This window comes from Rhopalosiphum padi, chromosome 3 (assembly GCF_020882245.1).
Source record: "Rhopalosiphum padi isolate XX-2018 chromosome 3, ASM2088224v1, whole genome shotgun sequence".
NCBI lineage: Eukaryota > Metazoa > Arthropoda > Insecta > Hemiptera > Aphididae > Rhopalosiphum > Rhopalosiphum padi.
The window spans coordinates 6,372,022-6,391,513 of record NC_083599.1 but is presented as its reverse complement, the minus strand read 5'-3'; the positions used below and the strand labels follow the sequence as shown (position 1 = coordinate 6,391,513).

The 19,492-nt window shown below is 27.2% G+C and overlaps 1 protein-coding gene across 1 annotated transcript; it reads right to left on the bottom strand.

The window, feature by feature from the left end:
* Positions 1-11,564: 11,564 nt before the first annotated feature.
* Positions 11,565-16,797, bottom strand: LOC132924671 (uncharacterized). The gene is made up of 6 exons (XM_060989098.1): positions 15,770-16,797; positions 14,824-14,989; positions 14,530-14,754; positions 14,293-14,448; positions 14,013-14,233; positions 11,565-11,720 (listed from the first exon to the last, which is right to left on the bottom strand). Exons 1-6 carry the CDS (start codon positions 16,415-16,417, stop codon positions 11,673-11,675), a joined length of 1,464 nt encoding a protein of 487 aa, XP_060845081.1. The 5' UTR covers positions 16,418-16,797; the 3' UTR covers positions 11,565-11,672.
* Between the last annotated feature and the right edge of the window lie 2,695 nt (positions 16,798-19,492).

The following is a 19,492-nucleotide window of genomic DNA, read 5'->3' as shown; positions in this document are numbered from 1 at the left end:
CACTAATCGCATAACATTTCGACAGTCCCGAATATGAAAGGCATATGCTAATAATGCGAAAAGCACTAATTGGGCAGCCAATCCGATCGGCGATCGGTAACAACCTGAGGAAGTTTCCAACAAGAATTAAACCAGATCATAAATAATATAAACCGATTGTCCTTTAGAATGATCGATAAGTTATCTTCGGTCACCAGATCATCAAATCTATTTTCCTATACATTAAAAAAACACTCGCTTAATTTATTGATATACCGCAGCTGTTATTGTAATTATTATTATTATTATTATTATTGTTATAATTATCATTGTTGTTAGACGATTAGAAATAATATAGAAATATTATATCCAATCGTCAATTACTAACATCATTATTGTTTTTGCGCTTCCTCTGAATGTACCATCCCACGGACACTGCGGTCGAAAGAACTAAAGCAAAAGTGAGTATGGTTATGTCAAGAAACACTAAATCATTACATATTTTAGTAGCTGGCAGCTGCCAAACCTATGTGTTTTCCTTGTTAGGCAACTACTTAAGTATTAATGTCTTTATTTATTTGATATTTAGATAAATAAATCAACACTCAATGAATTTAACACACTTAAAAGAAAATTTTTATTACTTGAAATATAACATTTTATTATGGACTTCTATTTGCTTTTACACATGACCACCACCAGAAGCATACGCCGGGAGAGTGTCGTTTGTAGAATTTGAATTATTTGATTTATAAAATTATTTATTTATTATTATTACTATAAAATATGATTATTTTTTTAATATCAAATAAATAAAAACATTAATATTTAAGTACATAACAATAAAAACACATAGGTTCGGCCGCTACTATAATAAGTGATTTATGAATTATGATTATATGATTTACAGTCTGTAAATTACAGATATACCATTTCCTCAAATTGGCATAATTGAAATTAGTCAATACAATTAGAAACGTCTTTCCCGAGAATAAAAACGAAAATAAATACTTTATGATGGAGCTTACCAGTTTTAAAATCGAACGACATTATTTAGAGTATGTACTTCTTTTGACTACTCGTATTCCAGATCTTTTGACCATTCCAGATTTTTCCACTAAACACATCAATAAAATAATTGTATTAACTTAGAGTTTAAACACATTTTGTTCAAATAAATGCTATTTCTAAATCAAGGATTATTGTAATACATCTATAAATAATAAATTGTATAACTTATACATTTTATGTATATTAAAATATAGAATTCGTCTTTGCTATCGTTTTTTGTTACACCGATAGTAGTGATAGTACTGTGAATTTAAATTTAAAAACCAGATTTAAGTATTAGTGCTTGAATAGGTAAAAGTAATAAAGGAGACGTCAGATTGTTCTAACGGTTTGTATTACTGTAAAATAAATAAAGCTAATGTAATTTGTACAATTAACATTATATAGGTACCTACTACGTTTATATATTATGTAGCAGCAGTTAATGCGCATTGAATTAGTCCGAGAGTTAGGTGCATATAAACGCATTTTTAATTCACATTAAGCCGACGCGCATTTATTATTTAATTCGATTCGCGAAAAAAAAATTTGACGCGTTAAATCAAATTAACTATTACTCCGGGATTAAGGAATGCATGTAAACACTTTAATGCGAATTACTATTTTAGCGAGAAATTTAAAATGTCAAATTATAATTATTTTGGTCATGAAATCCAAAGTATAAAGCATGGACTAAAAAACATTCGTAGCATTAAATTATAATTTTATTCAACATCTAATCTTGATATTTAAGGTGCAAATATACCCGCTCTCTAATGAGAATTAACTCAGTGCGCATTGATATACGACCCACATTGCCAATATTCAAACACTGGTAACCAGTAAGCTTTAGAAGTAGGTAAAAAATTATTGACAAATAAAATGTGTACAATATTACAATGTTATACCTCTATAACAATTTCGTTATTTTTCGTTAATTTTTTGAACTCCATGTCATATTTTTTTTCGTCCTTGTGTGAGACGAATCGGATTAGCGGTGATTCATGGTGGTGTATGCCCGAGGACTGCTATAAACAGTATTTAATTTTGCCATAAATTCTCATGAATTTTTTTTTACATTTATTAATATTTATTATTTATTAATTTATCACATCTTTATCATTATAAATTAATGTAACATTTGTCTTTGCTATCGTTTTTTGTTTTACCGATAGTACTGTGAATTTAAATTTAAAAACAAGATTTAGTTATCAGTGCTTGAATTAGTAAAAGTAATGAAGGAGACGTCAGATTGTTCTAACGGTTTGTATTACTGTAAAATAAATAGATCTAATGTAATTTGGACAGTTATCATTATAGTTAGAAAATAATGATGTACGTCGTACGACCCACATTGCCAATATTCAAAAACTGGTAAGCAAAAAAGCTATAGATATATTAGGTAAAAAAATATTAACAAATAAAATATATACAATATTACAATGTTATACCTCTATAACAACTTCGTTATTTTTCGTTAGTTTTTCGAACTCCATGTCATATTTTTTTTCGTCCTTGTGTGAGACGTATCGGATTAGCGGTGGTTCCTGGTGCTATAAACAGTTTTTAATTTTGCCATAAATTGCCATGAATTTTTTTTTACATTTATTATTATTTATTATTTACTAATTTATCACATCTTTATCATAATAATTGACATAATTATTTTAATTTCCGACTCGGACTAAGATATACTATGTCTAGTACTGCAAGTTATAGTAGGTATATCTTAGTCCGTGATTTCTGACTTCTTATAAAGGCTACGGTGATTATACGTGTATAATATGCCTGTATGCCTGTATATAATACGAACGTTGTAGTCGCGAATCGAGCTATGATAAGTTAACCATATTTTAAGTAAGAATAACAAATTAACAAAAAATAATAGTGACATAGATAAAGACATTAGTTTTTTTCTATCATGTTAATGCAGACATGGACCAATTGCGTGCTTTATATTTAAGGATAAGTATACCAATCGCGCTTGTATAACATATGCTAAAATGATTGGATATTAAAACTAATTTATTGATCAATTGATTACTGATTAAAGTAACTGGGTATTTTATAACAGTATCGGTAATCTTATGAAACGAATTATAATGTATTGTAACTGGTATTTAATTTTGAATAATTGATGATCAAAAAATAACTTGTAAAACGCGAAAAAATTTTTTATTTATTTATATTATATTTATTATGTATTAAATATTAATACTCACAAAAAATCGGTTAGTGTTTTCATTTATGATATAATAATTATACCTAACCAATACATTTACCTTAGGTATTGTAAAATATTTTGAGCGCAATTGGTCTATCGACCATAAAATCTATAGAGCGCAACTGGTCTATCAACACTAAAATGTGCTAATGCCAATTGGTATATAAAAATGTAATTTTAGACGCAATTGGTTAACTGCCGTTAATGCATTGACGCATAGAATATTAAAATTATTTGTGTTTTTTAATCTCAATATGTATTTTATTTATTGAAATATAAATATTGATGTTAAAATTATAGGAAAAATTAAGTGAAAAAGAATTGGATTTATCAATGTTTAAAAAATCTGGTGCCCTTGTTTTAGATAGCTATTTTGAGTTTAAAAAAAAGTGCATTATTCAATAAAGAACTCTCATATTAAATTGTTTTGCTATATTATTTATGTGCACATTTTATTTTAATAAATTTAAAAGTCAATTAACAAAATAAAAAATTGTAATTTTTAAAATTGTTTATGGCGGGGGATTTGATGTGTCTATAGCCTTAATAAAATGTTAGTAATACTTGTTTTTATGTCTAATATTAGATATTATAATATAGAGAGCCGATTTAAATAAATTTCTCAAGCTGAAAAATTGAGCCTATCCGTCCCTGCGTGTCACTAATGACACATTACATTACCAAGTATGTCAACCGGAGAAGATGGTACGTTACGGAAACTCATTATTGAATTTATTATAAATTTCCCGGTTTATACTCTATACCAAGTATTAACATACATATAAAGTATAATGTCCATAATTTAGCATACTATATTATACTACAGGGTTATTAAAAATTAATATTTTTTGTTATTTCGAATTATTTAATATTTTATTAATTTGATTTTATTAAGGTTCTGAACTGTATGAGTCAGTGAAGCACACGCTTGCAATTTATTAGTAATTACTCGTAGTACGATTGTGCTGGAGCGCCTCGAGACTATAATGTGCCTTTCCCTTTCCTTTTCTTGACCAATTTTCCAATACATTATCTACAATTACAGTCAGACTTGGTTAACTCGAAGTCGAAATTCAGTTAAGTTCAATTGTATACTTTATTAATACATTGTATTATAAACATTTGTCATATCTTTTTTCATAAACGTATTATTTTAATATGTAAAAAATAAATCCTTATACAATTTTAGTAATTTTATTATTTATTTTATACACATAAAAATATGACAAATGTTTATAATGTCAATATACGTCCTATGGGCAATACCTATATTATAGGCTGGAGTGCAATATTATTGTAGTCTGTTTTTTACAGGTAAAAAGATAAAATGGGCTCAATCAATCAAATTACTAGATCGCAATCGCGTTTGGATTTATGCATACTTGGGTGGGTGGGCTGGAGTTGCCCGATTGCGTCCCGAATTCAGGTAGTCGTATTTTATCCCAAATATAAGTATCCCGATTGCCTCCAAGCACACATTGGTTTACAAAATAGCTTATAATTAATAAAATAAATTAAATTTTTTAAATACGGTATTGGAGCCATTTGGAGGTATTTGTATTTGAAATTATATATGAAATACAATTAATATACCAATAAATAGTAAAATAATTATAGTGTTAGAGGTAGGCTTTTAAAACTCATTATTTAAAAAAAATTAAAATTAGATATTTCCAACTCGATTGACTTTGTAATCTGGGTTTTTTTTATTAATTTATTTAGTTGTTTCCCGAGTTGTCCAAACAATATATATATATATATATATAGTGAATTTAATTTTAAATGGAAACTTTTATACGCATCATTTTCAAATACTTATTGGAACTACAAGTAGCCCGCACATATTTCTGAAGGAAAATCATAATCATCATCAACATAAGTGTCTATTAAATAATCACAAAATGTTTGTATTTTAGTCGTTGAAGGTTGTATAGAAGCTAAATCTATGGCATCACCGAATTACCAAGCTATTATATAGAGTATTGGTGAACGTGTGAACCGTGTATAATCGATGATAGTTATATATTTTATGTTAATATACGTATCGGACGCAATCGAGACATTTATTTAGTTTTGATAACCACTTAAATAGTATTTCCTACCTATTATGTATGGGCTGCAATCTGGATAGGTGAAAAGGTAATAAAAAAGCTACTTTGGGCCGCAATAGGACGACGCCCGGCGGAAGTTAGCATGAGCACCTCAGTACAAAATAAGGAAAAAGCTACATTGTTTTATATGAGTGGCACTCGTTTCGCCCAAAATCTACTTTTCTCGTTTCGACCAAAGCCATTTTAGTCGTTTTCAAATTAAGTTGGCAATGAATTTTAAATAATATAATACATAGATTATTATTAACATTTTTAAAAAAAGTCATAGATAAAGTTTTTATAAAATACATATACATAATTATACATTATTACAGTTATAATACAACTGACTAGGACTGGGATTTTGATGCAAAGGCATCTTTTTTTCTGGTTTTTTGAAATGTTCCACGTTGGTCCGTAAGTATAAAATGTGTTTTATATCGATTCACTCGTATTTCAATAAAAACTTTTATTCATCAATCATAAGCTGGTTAAATATTATACGCAATGGTATATGTAATCCACATAGAAACGTATATCAAAATAAATAGCGTTGAAATTACCCCCCAAAAAAGACAAAAAAACGAAAGAAAGACAAGAATACAACGAAAAACTTATACTTTTATATAGATCTGACGAAATTACTAGATATTAGTTGTGCAGACATTTTAAAAAATAATAATTTTTGTAAATGTATTTTGTGATGACTTTAAGTAAATTTTAGTAAAAAAATAATATAGTGTAAAATTGTGTAATGCTTTTTTTATATTATAACTGTAATAATAATGTATAATTAAATAATATGTATTTTATAAAAACTTTTCATTTGACTTTTTCTAAAAATAGTTAAAAAATAATTCATATATTATATTATTTAAAAATCATTGCCAACTCGATTATCTGGGCAAAACGGGAAAGGTTGTTTTTGGGCGAAACAGGCCGCGCCCTTTTATATTATACTCATATATAATTTATGGGTACACTGGGTATGTCCTTTATCAACAACCATATAAGTACCTCAGTATTTTTCCCTAGCACAATAATATAAAGTATAAACTATGAAATATTTTACTTACTAATAGCCGGAACAAGGCAGCTAATTGTAACGCCATTAATCCAATTATTTCTATTATAAAATAAAACATTATGAATTATTATAAATCAGCAAATATATAATAAAACGTAAAATTGTCAGAAGGGACAGGAGAAGTATGATAGGGGGCCCGTCGACCGACTATATAAGGGGGCTCTGGAGAGGACTCCAGGACTGGAAAGTTAGCACGATCACCTTCACGTAAATCGATATTACTATTCAGTAATTTGGTCTTAGTCTCAGGTTGTAAAACACGTAGAATCATTTTCAATAAATAAACACTTAGGAAATATTTGTGAAGTATTATTTCATTACACCGTGATTACAACATCACTATTCAATAATCAGTTGATCGCAGGCCCACACTAGTAAATAGTAAATATAAAAAATAATATGACGAGATTATGAGAATAATTTTATTTTATATATAGGAAAAAACGGAGAAACTTCATCATGCTTCAATTAGTTCAAATAGAATTAGCCATAGACAGAGAAAAGCATTATTTTTACTATATTTGGGGTAGACAAAATATCTAAATGCCTAAAGACTTATATAAACATCACTAATCGACAAAAATACAACTAAATGAACCATTTTTGAAATCAGAATTACATGAAATAACTAAAAACCATATTTTATTCATAACACGACAAAAAGGGGAAATTTTTAAATTAGGTACACATTATGTTCAATTTTGGGAGATTTTTTGTGTAGAGAATATAATATATCAGCACCTGATATTCTATTAGAATATAAGATGGACAATGGTATAGAAAAATATGTGTAAAAAAGGAAAATAGTTATTACATTTTAGAAGTAATAATAATAATAATAATATACTCAGTTTAGATTGACCACAAATATATCAGACTATATATTCAATTAATTAGTCACTTAAGTGTTTGCGTTATTTTTAATTAAAAAAAAAAATAAACGAGAAACGAGAAACGAGTATAGAAATTAGAGATGAAACCGATGATGATGATAGATAATAATATAATATTATATTATATTATATATATTATGAGCCATTTATTGATTTTTAAATTATTTATATTTAATCCATTAACTATACATAATACCTATATAAGCTTAAGATTTAAGTTTTTTTTTTAATATTCATTATTTCATTATTGTATACACTAATTATTGCCAATTCGAAGAAATATAGTGTTTTTAATGTAAAATACATAGTGCTAGAGTTTGAGAGATTTCTGTCTTGAGGATATAAATTTTTGTTTGTGAAGAAATTCTACGGGCTCTAATGTTCTATATAATACAGGTAATGTGAAATAGACTTACAGATTTTAGTACATAATAAGGGAAAAGCTACAACATTATTTTATATTATACGCATAAATCATTTTTATCTTTATCAACAACGTTATAAGTACCAAAGTACCTCAATATATTTCCCTAGCACAAGAATATAAACTATGAAATATTTTTACTTACCAAATAGCCGGAATGAAACACATAATTGAATCACCATTAATACAATTATTTGCATTATAAAATAAAACATTTTGAGTTATTATAAATTAGCAAATATATAATTAAACGTAAAATAATATAGTTATAATATATTATATTAAAATACAAGCATATTGCCATGACACTTGGCTGAGTGTCTAAAATTTATAGCAACGAATCACGAATGACCAGATACTATTGTATAAGATTGTTGAATATAGTAATTTTTGTATGTTTTATTTTTCAACATTCTATATGGCAGGTTGTGTTCGGTGTTGACTTATTAATTATAATAACAATTAAACAATACCTCTTTAATGATATAATATAATATACGATGATTCATTAAAATTAGTTATTAACCAATAGGTTAAATTATGTAGGTAATCAATGTAAAACTTATTGTCAAATTGTGTATTAGATATTACTTGATGTTAAATTTAAAATTATTATATGGCGATAAAATGTGAAAACTTGTGAATAATTCTAAATTGTATATCTTTTTTAAAATAAAAATATATTGTAAACGAGTTTAAGTAACTTGTATTTTTACTGAATTATAACTCAACCAGACTTATACTATAGAGTTTGAAAAAATATTTCATAAATCATAATAATAAAAGCATTCTTATTAATTACTGAATTTAAGTAATAATATTAGACGACAGTCGACACATGTACAAATATACGATACGCTGGCGGACTACGTTTAACACTTAAACTTGGAAAATATGGTAAATATCGTCAAAGACTATATAATAACGTCAAGGAGTAACGCCAAAACCCACTAATAAAAAAAATATAGTTCTACTACAGTCTACAGAAAACAATGGTAAATATCAATTAAATTATGTTTAACATTTTTAATTCTAAAGGTAAATTATAGTTGTTTACAATTTCATTAAATTATTCATTAAAACACTTAAAAAAAATCTCAAATATTGATAGCTATATACATTTTATAAATGTATTTAAAATATTACTCTACTCAAATATTGTAAATTGAGATAATGATTGGATTCATTCTTGACTTTTGACTTTAAATTTGTAATACTAATATAAAACACTTAATTTATTATGTTTATGTAAATTTAAAGTATTAAATTTTTACTCAACAATATCAGTCTAGTAATAAATAATAATATTTTCTTTTTATTCTAACTGACTGTTTTGAACTTATCCACCCCAAGTACAAGCTTTGTTTTTTTTTTTTTTTTTTTTGGGGGGGGCTATTATTGAGTTATTTGTTTGTGTTTCTGGTTCACATTGCCGTAATATATATAAAATTAAATTATTTTGTGTAATTGGACAATTTATAATAAATAATAATAATAATAATAAATACCTAACACATTCTGATTGAAACAAATATTTTTTTCACAAATTCTTTGTTAACTGTTCACAAATAAATGTATGTATATTTTGAAATAAAATCTATTCAACAATGCTATTTACAACATTTTGATTTTGTTGAATGTGTACTATTAATAATCACCATGTGTAAAATTTAATAATCTATTAAATATACAATTTGATTGTTCAATGTTAATAATTGAGGAAATAAGTTTATTCTAATTGATTTTATAGCTGTATGTTAAATAAAATAATTATTTTCATTCATCTACTATAAACAATTTGGAATTCATAAAACAATTAATATAATTATGTATATTTTTTAACTGCAGTTAAAATCTAAATTATGAATGGTTCAATAATTATTGATATTACAGAGTATATTTTTTTATGTATAAATTGATTAGATTAATATTTGTATGTTCATTAATTTGAAATAGTAATAATTTAGTATTGACTATACAAATAAGATTTTTGGTAGATAGCTAAATCGATGATTATGAATGAAAATAAAACACAATATTAAAATATGTAAATCAATATCGTTATATTTTAAATAAACACCAATATTATTGTATAAAATATGATTCTAAAATTATGTCGGAATGACTAATTTCCATGACTTGTTCAAAATAATTTAATATTATAAAATCCCTTATTATACATTAAATTTAAATTTAATAACTATAACATAAACAGTGCTTTAGTTTAAAAACTGGTGGTCAATAGGAATTATGATAAATATAATAATACTAAAGTACATTTTAAAAATTAAATTTACCTTAACAGTGTACGGAATTGGCCAGTGATCCTCACACAAACAAAAAAAGGAACAATTCTTAAGAATTATTTTCAAAACTTAAAATTGGAATATGTTACAGACTAAATGCATAGATTAGAGATACACATAAAACAAAAATAAAAATATAGAGATTGGATGTTATACTTTTATTTTTTTAAGTTTGAAATAGGTAATAAAATTCACTAAGAGCTTTCAGCCATAAATGTGATTTTAGTTATAAAATATATGGCAAATTAGAAATGTTTTAAAAAGAAAATGTAACTAATAAAGATATTATTACAATCATTTATTATCAATTTATGATGATAAATCTTCATTTTTTTCAATAAAGACACTTATGAAAAATCATATAATAAGTAGATTTATTTTATATCATTATGAATTTTTGATTTATTACCAAATTCGTTTTAAGCAAAAGTTTATTGTATAAATGATTCTTTCAATTATATAAAATAGATAAAATTGAATTAAATACTTAATTTTAATTGAATCTCTACTTATCTCTACAATATTTTTGGTATGAATAAATAAATCCCCAATTGGAATGAACAAAATTATTTTAAAATTTGTTATTTAATAATAATATTTATTACTTATTATTATTATTAATTTCTTTTAATATTAAATAAAGCCATAACACCCATACTCCAATAACAATAGTTCCTTATTTCTTACAACATAAAAACTAGCTGAGAGGTTATTATTATTTACTAAGTTTATCATAAAAATGTATTCATGTGAATAAAAGTGCTTTAATAGACCTTTTAAAAAAATTTATAAATGAAAAACACATTTAAATTTGAACTTTTAATTTTATACTTTTTTTAATATTAATATTTTATTTTAGTTGCATGTGGAAACTACATTTTTGTAGTTAGTAACAGGTCTGTTTATTTTTGTTATACAAAACTTATTGAAAGTTAAAACAAATTCACAACATTTAATTATTAAGGTCATTTTGTATTAGAATTCAAAAAAATTTAGAAGACATTTAGAAATATACAACAATTATTGTTCATAAGACAATTTTAATATTAAAATATAACTATTATCAATGTTATGAACCATGTAAAATATTTAAGAATTTTAGTAAATGACATGAATTTTCAAAGAAAATCTTGCCTTGTGGATATCTATTTTATAAGTTAGATTCATCACAGACAATTTTATGAACTATTCAATAATAATATAAAATGATTCATACATTTTTATTATGTCATTAGGTTGATAATAAATTTAAAATTACATTTAAATTATTGAGAAATGGCAACAAATTTTTGGAATAAGTTCAATCTAAGTTAAATTTCCTATATTTTAGTTTGTTACTTCTTTGTTTTCCCATAACAAATACATCAATTACACACATAATACAATAAACATCTTATTATATACACCCATTATATCCATTTGAATTAAATGTAATGGTCAATTTTGGTAATAGAATAATTATTTTTAGAATAATATTTTATTCTAAAAAAAAAAGATTAAACAAAGTAAAATTAATAGCATTATAAACCATAAGTTTAATTTCTTTTAAAAGCAATTACAGATATGAAAAAATTATATTATGATAAAATAAGTAAAATGAAATGTGCCGCGTTATCTTCTCACAATGTTAGAGTTTCCATCAACCACAAAATTTGATCCTTTTCATCCTGTAAAATAATTTAAATATATTTTAATATTTAAAAAAAATTTTGTATTGAATTCAGAATAAATTAAAAAAAATATATATTTAAAAAGAATAAACTTTCATGACCATGCATGCAGAATCTGATTACAGTTTAATAATTACTTATGTAAGTCTATAAGTAATTTTAAGAGGACGCCATATTTGCATGTGTTGTCTCCGTATTATAAATGTAAAACTTAACACAAACTGTTTTACATGGGAAAGAACCGAGAAGGTCACAGTCATAATAACTAGAGCTAGGATTTATATGCAATAAAAAATTGTAAAATATGCATTTTATTTACCAAACTATGCAAAAACAATTGTTTTTAATTATTACATACTTTTATTAAATTATGTTTTTTTTTAAATTTTCAATCAAAGATATTGGCTTAAACTCCTTTCCACATCACACAATGTTGTTGGAGCATATTTAAATGACATGATTTATTCCGGATTTAAAGTGCAAGTACCTAAACATTAACATTTATTTCTTCCGTTTTATAATCACTGTTTATAATATGTTACACATTTTTAGAAATATTTTAAATCCCTTAGGAATCTTCCTTAGTATTAAGTTCATTTTAGTTTAAATAAGTTGTATATTTCCAACAATTCAACAAATAAACGATTAATTATACAAGTTTATTAATAAATACTAGTTAAAATTAACAAGATACTCAAAAATTTATATACATGCAATTATATGCATTATGTTCAAAATATGCAAAAATATGCAAAAAAAAAAATTGTACTATTTAATCAAGAATAAACTAAATCGCGGACATATCTGACAACCAATCAATTTGGACTTAAGGAAAAAAACATGCAAAAGCATAGAAATCCTAACCCTTATTAATAATAACACTTTGTTAAATATTATAATTTTCTTTAAAAACACTGAACAACCGGAATACTCAAAGGTATTCTCCCATTTTATTTGAATTATGCATAAAATATATTTTTACAATTTTAAAACACTCAAAAATATTACTTTTTGCTGATTTAGAAATTTAGAAATTCATTTAGACTTGGATAACATTTTTAATTGATGTTCATATAATGATATTAAACTCAATTTAAACTAATGCTCCGTAATGCTTTTTAATATAAAACAAATACTAATCGTAATTTTATTTTTAATTAATTAATAGATACAACATGTGTCATTAGGTGATACAGTTATTTTCTTTGATACAAAATTAAAATTTAATGAACATAAAAGAAACATTTTATATAAATCATCCTCAAAACTAGGTTTTCTTAAACACTGTTGCTCAGATTTAATAACCCATTTGCATTGAAAAAAATTGAAATTTATCTTAAGGGGATTGGAAGCGATGATTTTCTGTCTATGTCTAACACACATGCAACATAGGATTATCGACATGTTCTATTTCTAACGTTCCGATTGATATTATGAAGCGATGAGAATTCTAAATACGACTTTTCCACATTTTTGATTTTTACTACTACAAAAATTGAAATATGTACGTTTGAAATAGAACATATCTATAATCCTATGTTGCGTGTGTGTTAGACAAAGACAGAAAATCATCGGTTTCAATCCACTTAATTTTGATCTCAATTAGAATACAGCATATGCTTTACTATTATCTAGTTTCTTAGTCTTTTAACAATTACTCAAAACCTCGAATCTATCCAATACTCTCACTATTTATTTTTTTTTAATTAAGATTAGAAACATAATATTGTAATAGTTATAATGGAATTTTAGAAATTTTCAATATTACTTTCCTAAAAACTTGTAAAAAATATCTAAATTTAAATTGTTTATTCAAACTATTTAATATAAAATATATTCCTCTTTATTAAAAAAATTTTTTTTAATTCAATGTTAAAAACAGTCAATAATTTTTTTTTTTACAAAACACATTCTATTTGTTAAATTAATTTACCAAAATATGTTAACTTCATTAGATAATATTCTGCTATATTTTTTTTTACTTTTTTATATTTGATACTAAACAAACTTGTAATATAATTTCATTTTATAATGTTATTATTTCTATTACTTTTTTTTTTATTTCACCTATGTATTATAATTTCATATTTATATAAATGTATTCTTACACCATATACGTACACTATACACATATTATTAATTCATATTGTACCTACAACTATAATATTTCAATATAATTTTTGTTAATGGTGTTTCTGAAGTTTTGTTTCAATTATAACACAAAGATTGATGATATTTGGGTACCAATATGTATTATTTAGTCAAAAAACCATTAACAAAATATCTTGCCTGATATTTTGATTCATTTGAATATGAATCTCGTAATGATGTCAATGCTTGCTTGAAATCCTCCACCGAAGAGCATATTTCTTTTACTCTGACTGGTGACAAACGGATAAGTTGATTCAATGTTGATAAAAACAACTCATGATGAAATGATTCAACATTTTTTTCCATGCCCATGATTATTGAACTGATAATTTCAACGACTCCATTATCAACATACAGTTCTGTAAATATTATTTATATTAAAAGCTGTATAGCAGTATTAATACCAATCACAACTTACCCGCTACATCATTACCCATATGACAAGTTGAGCAAATGATGAATACCGCTTTAATCTTCAATTTATCAATGGGTGATTTCAATGAATTGAGAATCAAATCTTTACCTCCAAGTTCAATGAATTGCCAAAACACAGGTATGTTTTGACGAACAAGACCTAAGAAATTTAAATATTAAACAATTGATATTATCAAAATACAATGATTAGATTGATCACAACATATTAATTGTGACTCACTGGAAATCGCAGCTAGTGCCTTGACACGCACTTCATCATCATTATCATTTTCCACCATAGATATCAATGCTTTAAGATAATTTGTATTTTCCATGAATTTTTCCTGGCAGTATGGATTATTCTGAACCAGTGTAGAAATCAATTCGCATGTTTTGACACGTACAGATGGATGCTCGGAACGGATGCAAGGTAAAAATATATGGAAACCACCAAGCTTTTCAAAATCTGAAAAATACTTTGTTAGATTCATATGTTTATATGGATAGAAAGAAAAATGAAATAGAACATTGGTACCATTAGCATAATCAATATTGTCAACATATTCTGCAATAACATCAAATGCGAATTCGTGTTCCTCCACTTGTTTATTATTGTCGAACAAAATGTTAATTGAATTATTCATTTCCTCATGCACATTAACTGACATGGTCGATAAAACATTTGTCAGAAATTTTTTCCTCTATAAACATAAAAAAAAAAAACAATAAAACCATTCAACTATTAACAGCAGCATTATTAACCGTACTGACAATCGTATAATAATTTATAAATAGGTTGGAACCCAAATTAGATAAGTACCTAATGGAAAATTTTTAAAGCTTACCTAAATGAGACTGTTTACTATCTGAGGATAGTTGCATTTGCATAAGCAAAAAAATAACAGAAAAAATATTGGGATAAATGAATTGCATTAAATTTGTAATAAGTAAATGTCCACTTATCAACATCTTATAAAAAGCAATTTTATAATCATTCAACTAGATAATAAACAATTGTAAAGCACAAAAATTAAATAATAACATTTAGGAAAGAAAAATGTTTAACTTGTAATGGATAACTGCTAGATAATGAGTTGCGTAGTCTTTATTCGGTACAATTTGGAAGAAAATTTTTTTTCTAGAACCCACAATTGCAGTAATGATTTTTAACACAACTTGATTAGTATAATACATTTGAATCTGGGACTCGACAATAACTCATACAGTTAATCTCAGTATTCAGCAACTATTACAATTAAAAAATAAAAGCAGTAAATACTAAAAAATATCATAATCCTGTGCTAAGATGAATATCAATAGAAAGGTATATGCAGTGTACACAATTGTTTTTAGTAAACAGTGATTTTTAAGTCATCGGTCATCATTGTAAGTCGGATATAATATAGAACGGTGGGTACCCGTTATCGTCGTCACGAGAGATACTATAGGTACCCGTGTAGAAAGTAGACAGATATACTCACTTCTTCAGTAAAACTACGCGCATCAATCTCTTGATTGATAGACATCGGCATTCCGTCGGACAAGTCGGTGGCATACTTGAATATGTCCTTATAGTTGCGCACTCGGTCCGGGTCGCAGATGCCAGACGCCACGCCAGTGCCAGTGACAACAGCAGCGGCGGCGGCGTCGTTGTCATCGTCGTCGTCGTCGTCGTCGTCGTCGAAGATTTCGATAACGTCTTCAACGTTCATATTGTTTATATGGGCCTGCATGTTGCGTCGGCTGTTTTCTAAACAGCGCTGCAAGTGGCGTTCGTGCTGAATATTATCCATTAAGTTTTGTGTGTGGTTGTTCATAATATTCATGAGGCCGTGGTTGGGCCGACTAGCGCGTACTCTGTTTAAGATTTCTTCATCGTTTATGATGTCGCGTTCAGCCAAGATGTCTTCTGTATTGGTTAGGTCGATGAGGGCGACATTGCCGGATGCCGAACGATTATTACTGCGATGGTTATCGCCGATACGAGGGACGTGGACGTAGTCCTCGATCGACAACAGCTCGACCACGCCGCCGTCCGGCAAGACGCGTCGGTGAGGCGGCGGCGGCACGATGACTTGGGGCCCCGAGTCATCGTCGCTGGACGACGACGAACCGCCGATGTGATCCATGGAGTGTTCACTTGGTCGAAGCTGACGGTGGAGCGACTAGTGACGACGTGCGTGAGCGCGTGACGATCGGCGAATGACGGCGGTGGTGGTGGTCCGCGTCGGACGTGCCGCTGCCGTCGGTGTGTGCACCGCGCGCGCCTGTGGGTTGTGCGGCCGCGCCGAAATCAATCGCGATTCGCCGACGCGGCTGAGTATCGGACGAAAAATCGATACCGAACGAGAGCCAAAGGCGGCGGTGACGAACGAAGCTGTGCGCGCCGTTTCGGCGGAGAGGGACGCGGACAGCACGCGGTTTGTGCAAAACAGAACGCACCGAGACGCGGGCACGCTGATCGGCGTATGCGGATCGACTCGTACGAGACTATCGGTTGTCGTCGAAATAATAGCTGTGCAGTGTTATCGTGGGCCGCCGCCACGATCAACAGGCCGGACTCCGCGCGCGCGCTCTTTTTCCCGTTATCAACAACAACTACTACGACGTTTGTCACCCGACAATACTTAGATTGTCGTTGCCGTGTAGACACTTAATTAATAAATATAATATAATATTTTTATTAAAATGTCATTGATTTCACAATAAAATCAACGTCGATCGTTCGGCGACGCGGTAAATTGTAATTATTTCAATATTAAATTGCCAATGTTGTTGTCGGTAACGGCTTATCAGCAGCTGCTGCTATACTTCGGCGGCGCCCGTTTTCGTTTTCGTTTTCGGCGAAGTGGATACTTTTACGTAATCCTTGCGTCCTTGATTTTCGTTTTCTGTCATTCGCGAGTTCGCGACTGCGTACATAAACATTAATATTTACATTAACCGATATTGATCGATGCGTTTTCGTTATTATTCTCAACCCAGTTAATGGCATTAATACTTGTCGCGGTATCGCTGTATAGTATATTGGTTACCTACCTAGCATAAAAATGCCATTGCAATTCTTTTAAAATAAATGTTAATTCCACTATTACTAAATTTCATCGATATAATAAAAGAAATCGAATCCAAATTTTAATTCACGATTATTATTCTAAAATATATATTATAATATTTTAAATATATTTTATTGAATAGTAATAGTGGATCGTTTATAAACAAATTGTTCCTTCGAAACGAGTATAATATAGTGTATATTATTACTCTGTGGTGCAAACGAATCGGAACGATTTCGCCTACTCGAACCTATTACGTGTAAAAGGTCCAAATCCAAACTGTTCTATATTTGATGCACCAATATATTACCTATCGAATTGGATTTTGTTCAGTATTCTGTGTTAATGATTTACACGCTTAGACTCCTCGTTCCAATAGTTGTTCCTTTTTTCTACATATTTTAAACTGCATAATGCATAACATATCGAATATCGGATACTTATTTTAACAAATGTACATATTTTTAACTCGTTTATGCTTCTAATAATATTGCAGTAGGTATGTGTAAAGGATGTATAATAATGTATATTAAAATGATTTCGAATTTTTGAAATGTAAAATTATAGTTGTCTATAATAATATTCACCTACCAATAACTATAATAACTGAAACCTAAGTTGTTTGTTAAATTAATATATATAGGTATATATACATATGTATATATATATATATATATATATATATATTAATTAACTATAAGTTCTTCATTGATCAGTTATCAGCCAGTATAATTAATAAAATATTAAAATATACATAATATATAATTACTATTATTTTCCATTTGTACCTATTATAATTACTACTTTATTATGGCAGAACAAAAAAAAAAAAATGCTAATACACTCGTCTAACGATAACGAATATGTTCATAAATTGAATTGAATTATATTTATGTAAAGTATAAATTTTTATTAAATATAGCTAAAAAAAGAGAATAGAAATCAAATTATTTATATAAATAATGACATTTTAAATTATAAATATTGAAACATACTTAATGCATTTTGTAGTCGTGCCAAATTATCAAAAAACATAAGGTATCTATTATTTTTCATTATTAAATTTGATATGAAATTCTGATAATCTAAGAATACCAACCTTGAAATCTAATGGTGGTACTTTAAAATATTGACAATTCATTGTTCTAACAGAAGATGTCAGCTATTTTGGGTGATTGAATATGATTGAGTGTAAAATAATTTAAGTGATCAGTGATCCATTTTTATAGTAAAATTTGTAAATTAAGTAGAATTAGAATAACAGATTTGACTAAAATAAAAAAAAAATACAATATTAAAAATCAAAACTCAGCAAAATTTAAATTATTTTTATTAATTTTTAACTGCTCAATTTCAAGAAAAACTTACCAATCAATTTGAAAATGAAGTTATCGAGTGGGCATCCAATTCTTATGCATAAGAATATGGTAGGTATAGGTACCACGTATATTTAAACTCTTAAAATAAAATACATTACAAACTACAGTAATATAAAAAGCACATTTTGACGTATTAAGTATAACTTATTTTAATTTAGAATTAAATATGATGAACCTACTCGTTTTAATTAATGTTCATAAATTCATAATCCAAACAATTAAGTAGGTACTAATTTAAGAGGACATAGAACCCGCATGTGTTGTCTCCATCTTACACACGTGCGACATACCAAATTTTCATTCACCATTTTCAATATTGTGGCATTGTGCTGTTAGTTTTGATATAAGAGTGAGCTAACCTATTATAAAATTTAAAGGTAAGATAAATATCCAGGACTTCACGTAGCCTTTTATTGACATTATTATTTTTAAGCAAATATTATGATCTTTTTGAAACTGTACATTTTTGTCGTTAAAATTACTTCAATAGAAATAAAAGTTAAAAAATGTATCATAAAATATACTTAGTAATGTTGGCTGGTGGAATTTCAAGTACCTAAAAATCATTGACCAATATTTTGCATTATTACCATATCCTCTTTCTCGGAACAATAAAAAGTAGGTATATAATTTTTAATATTTTCTAAGAGGACATCTAGAATAGGTAACTAGGTAAATAAAAGGAATGAGATGCATAGTAAAATATTTTATAAAAAATTATACTGCTGTAAAATATCATATCCGGTGAGAAATTGAAAAGAACAAAACG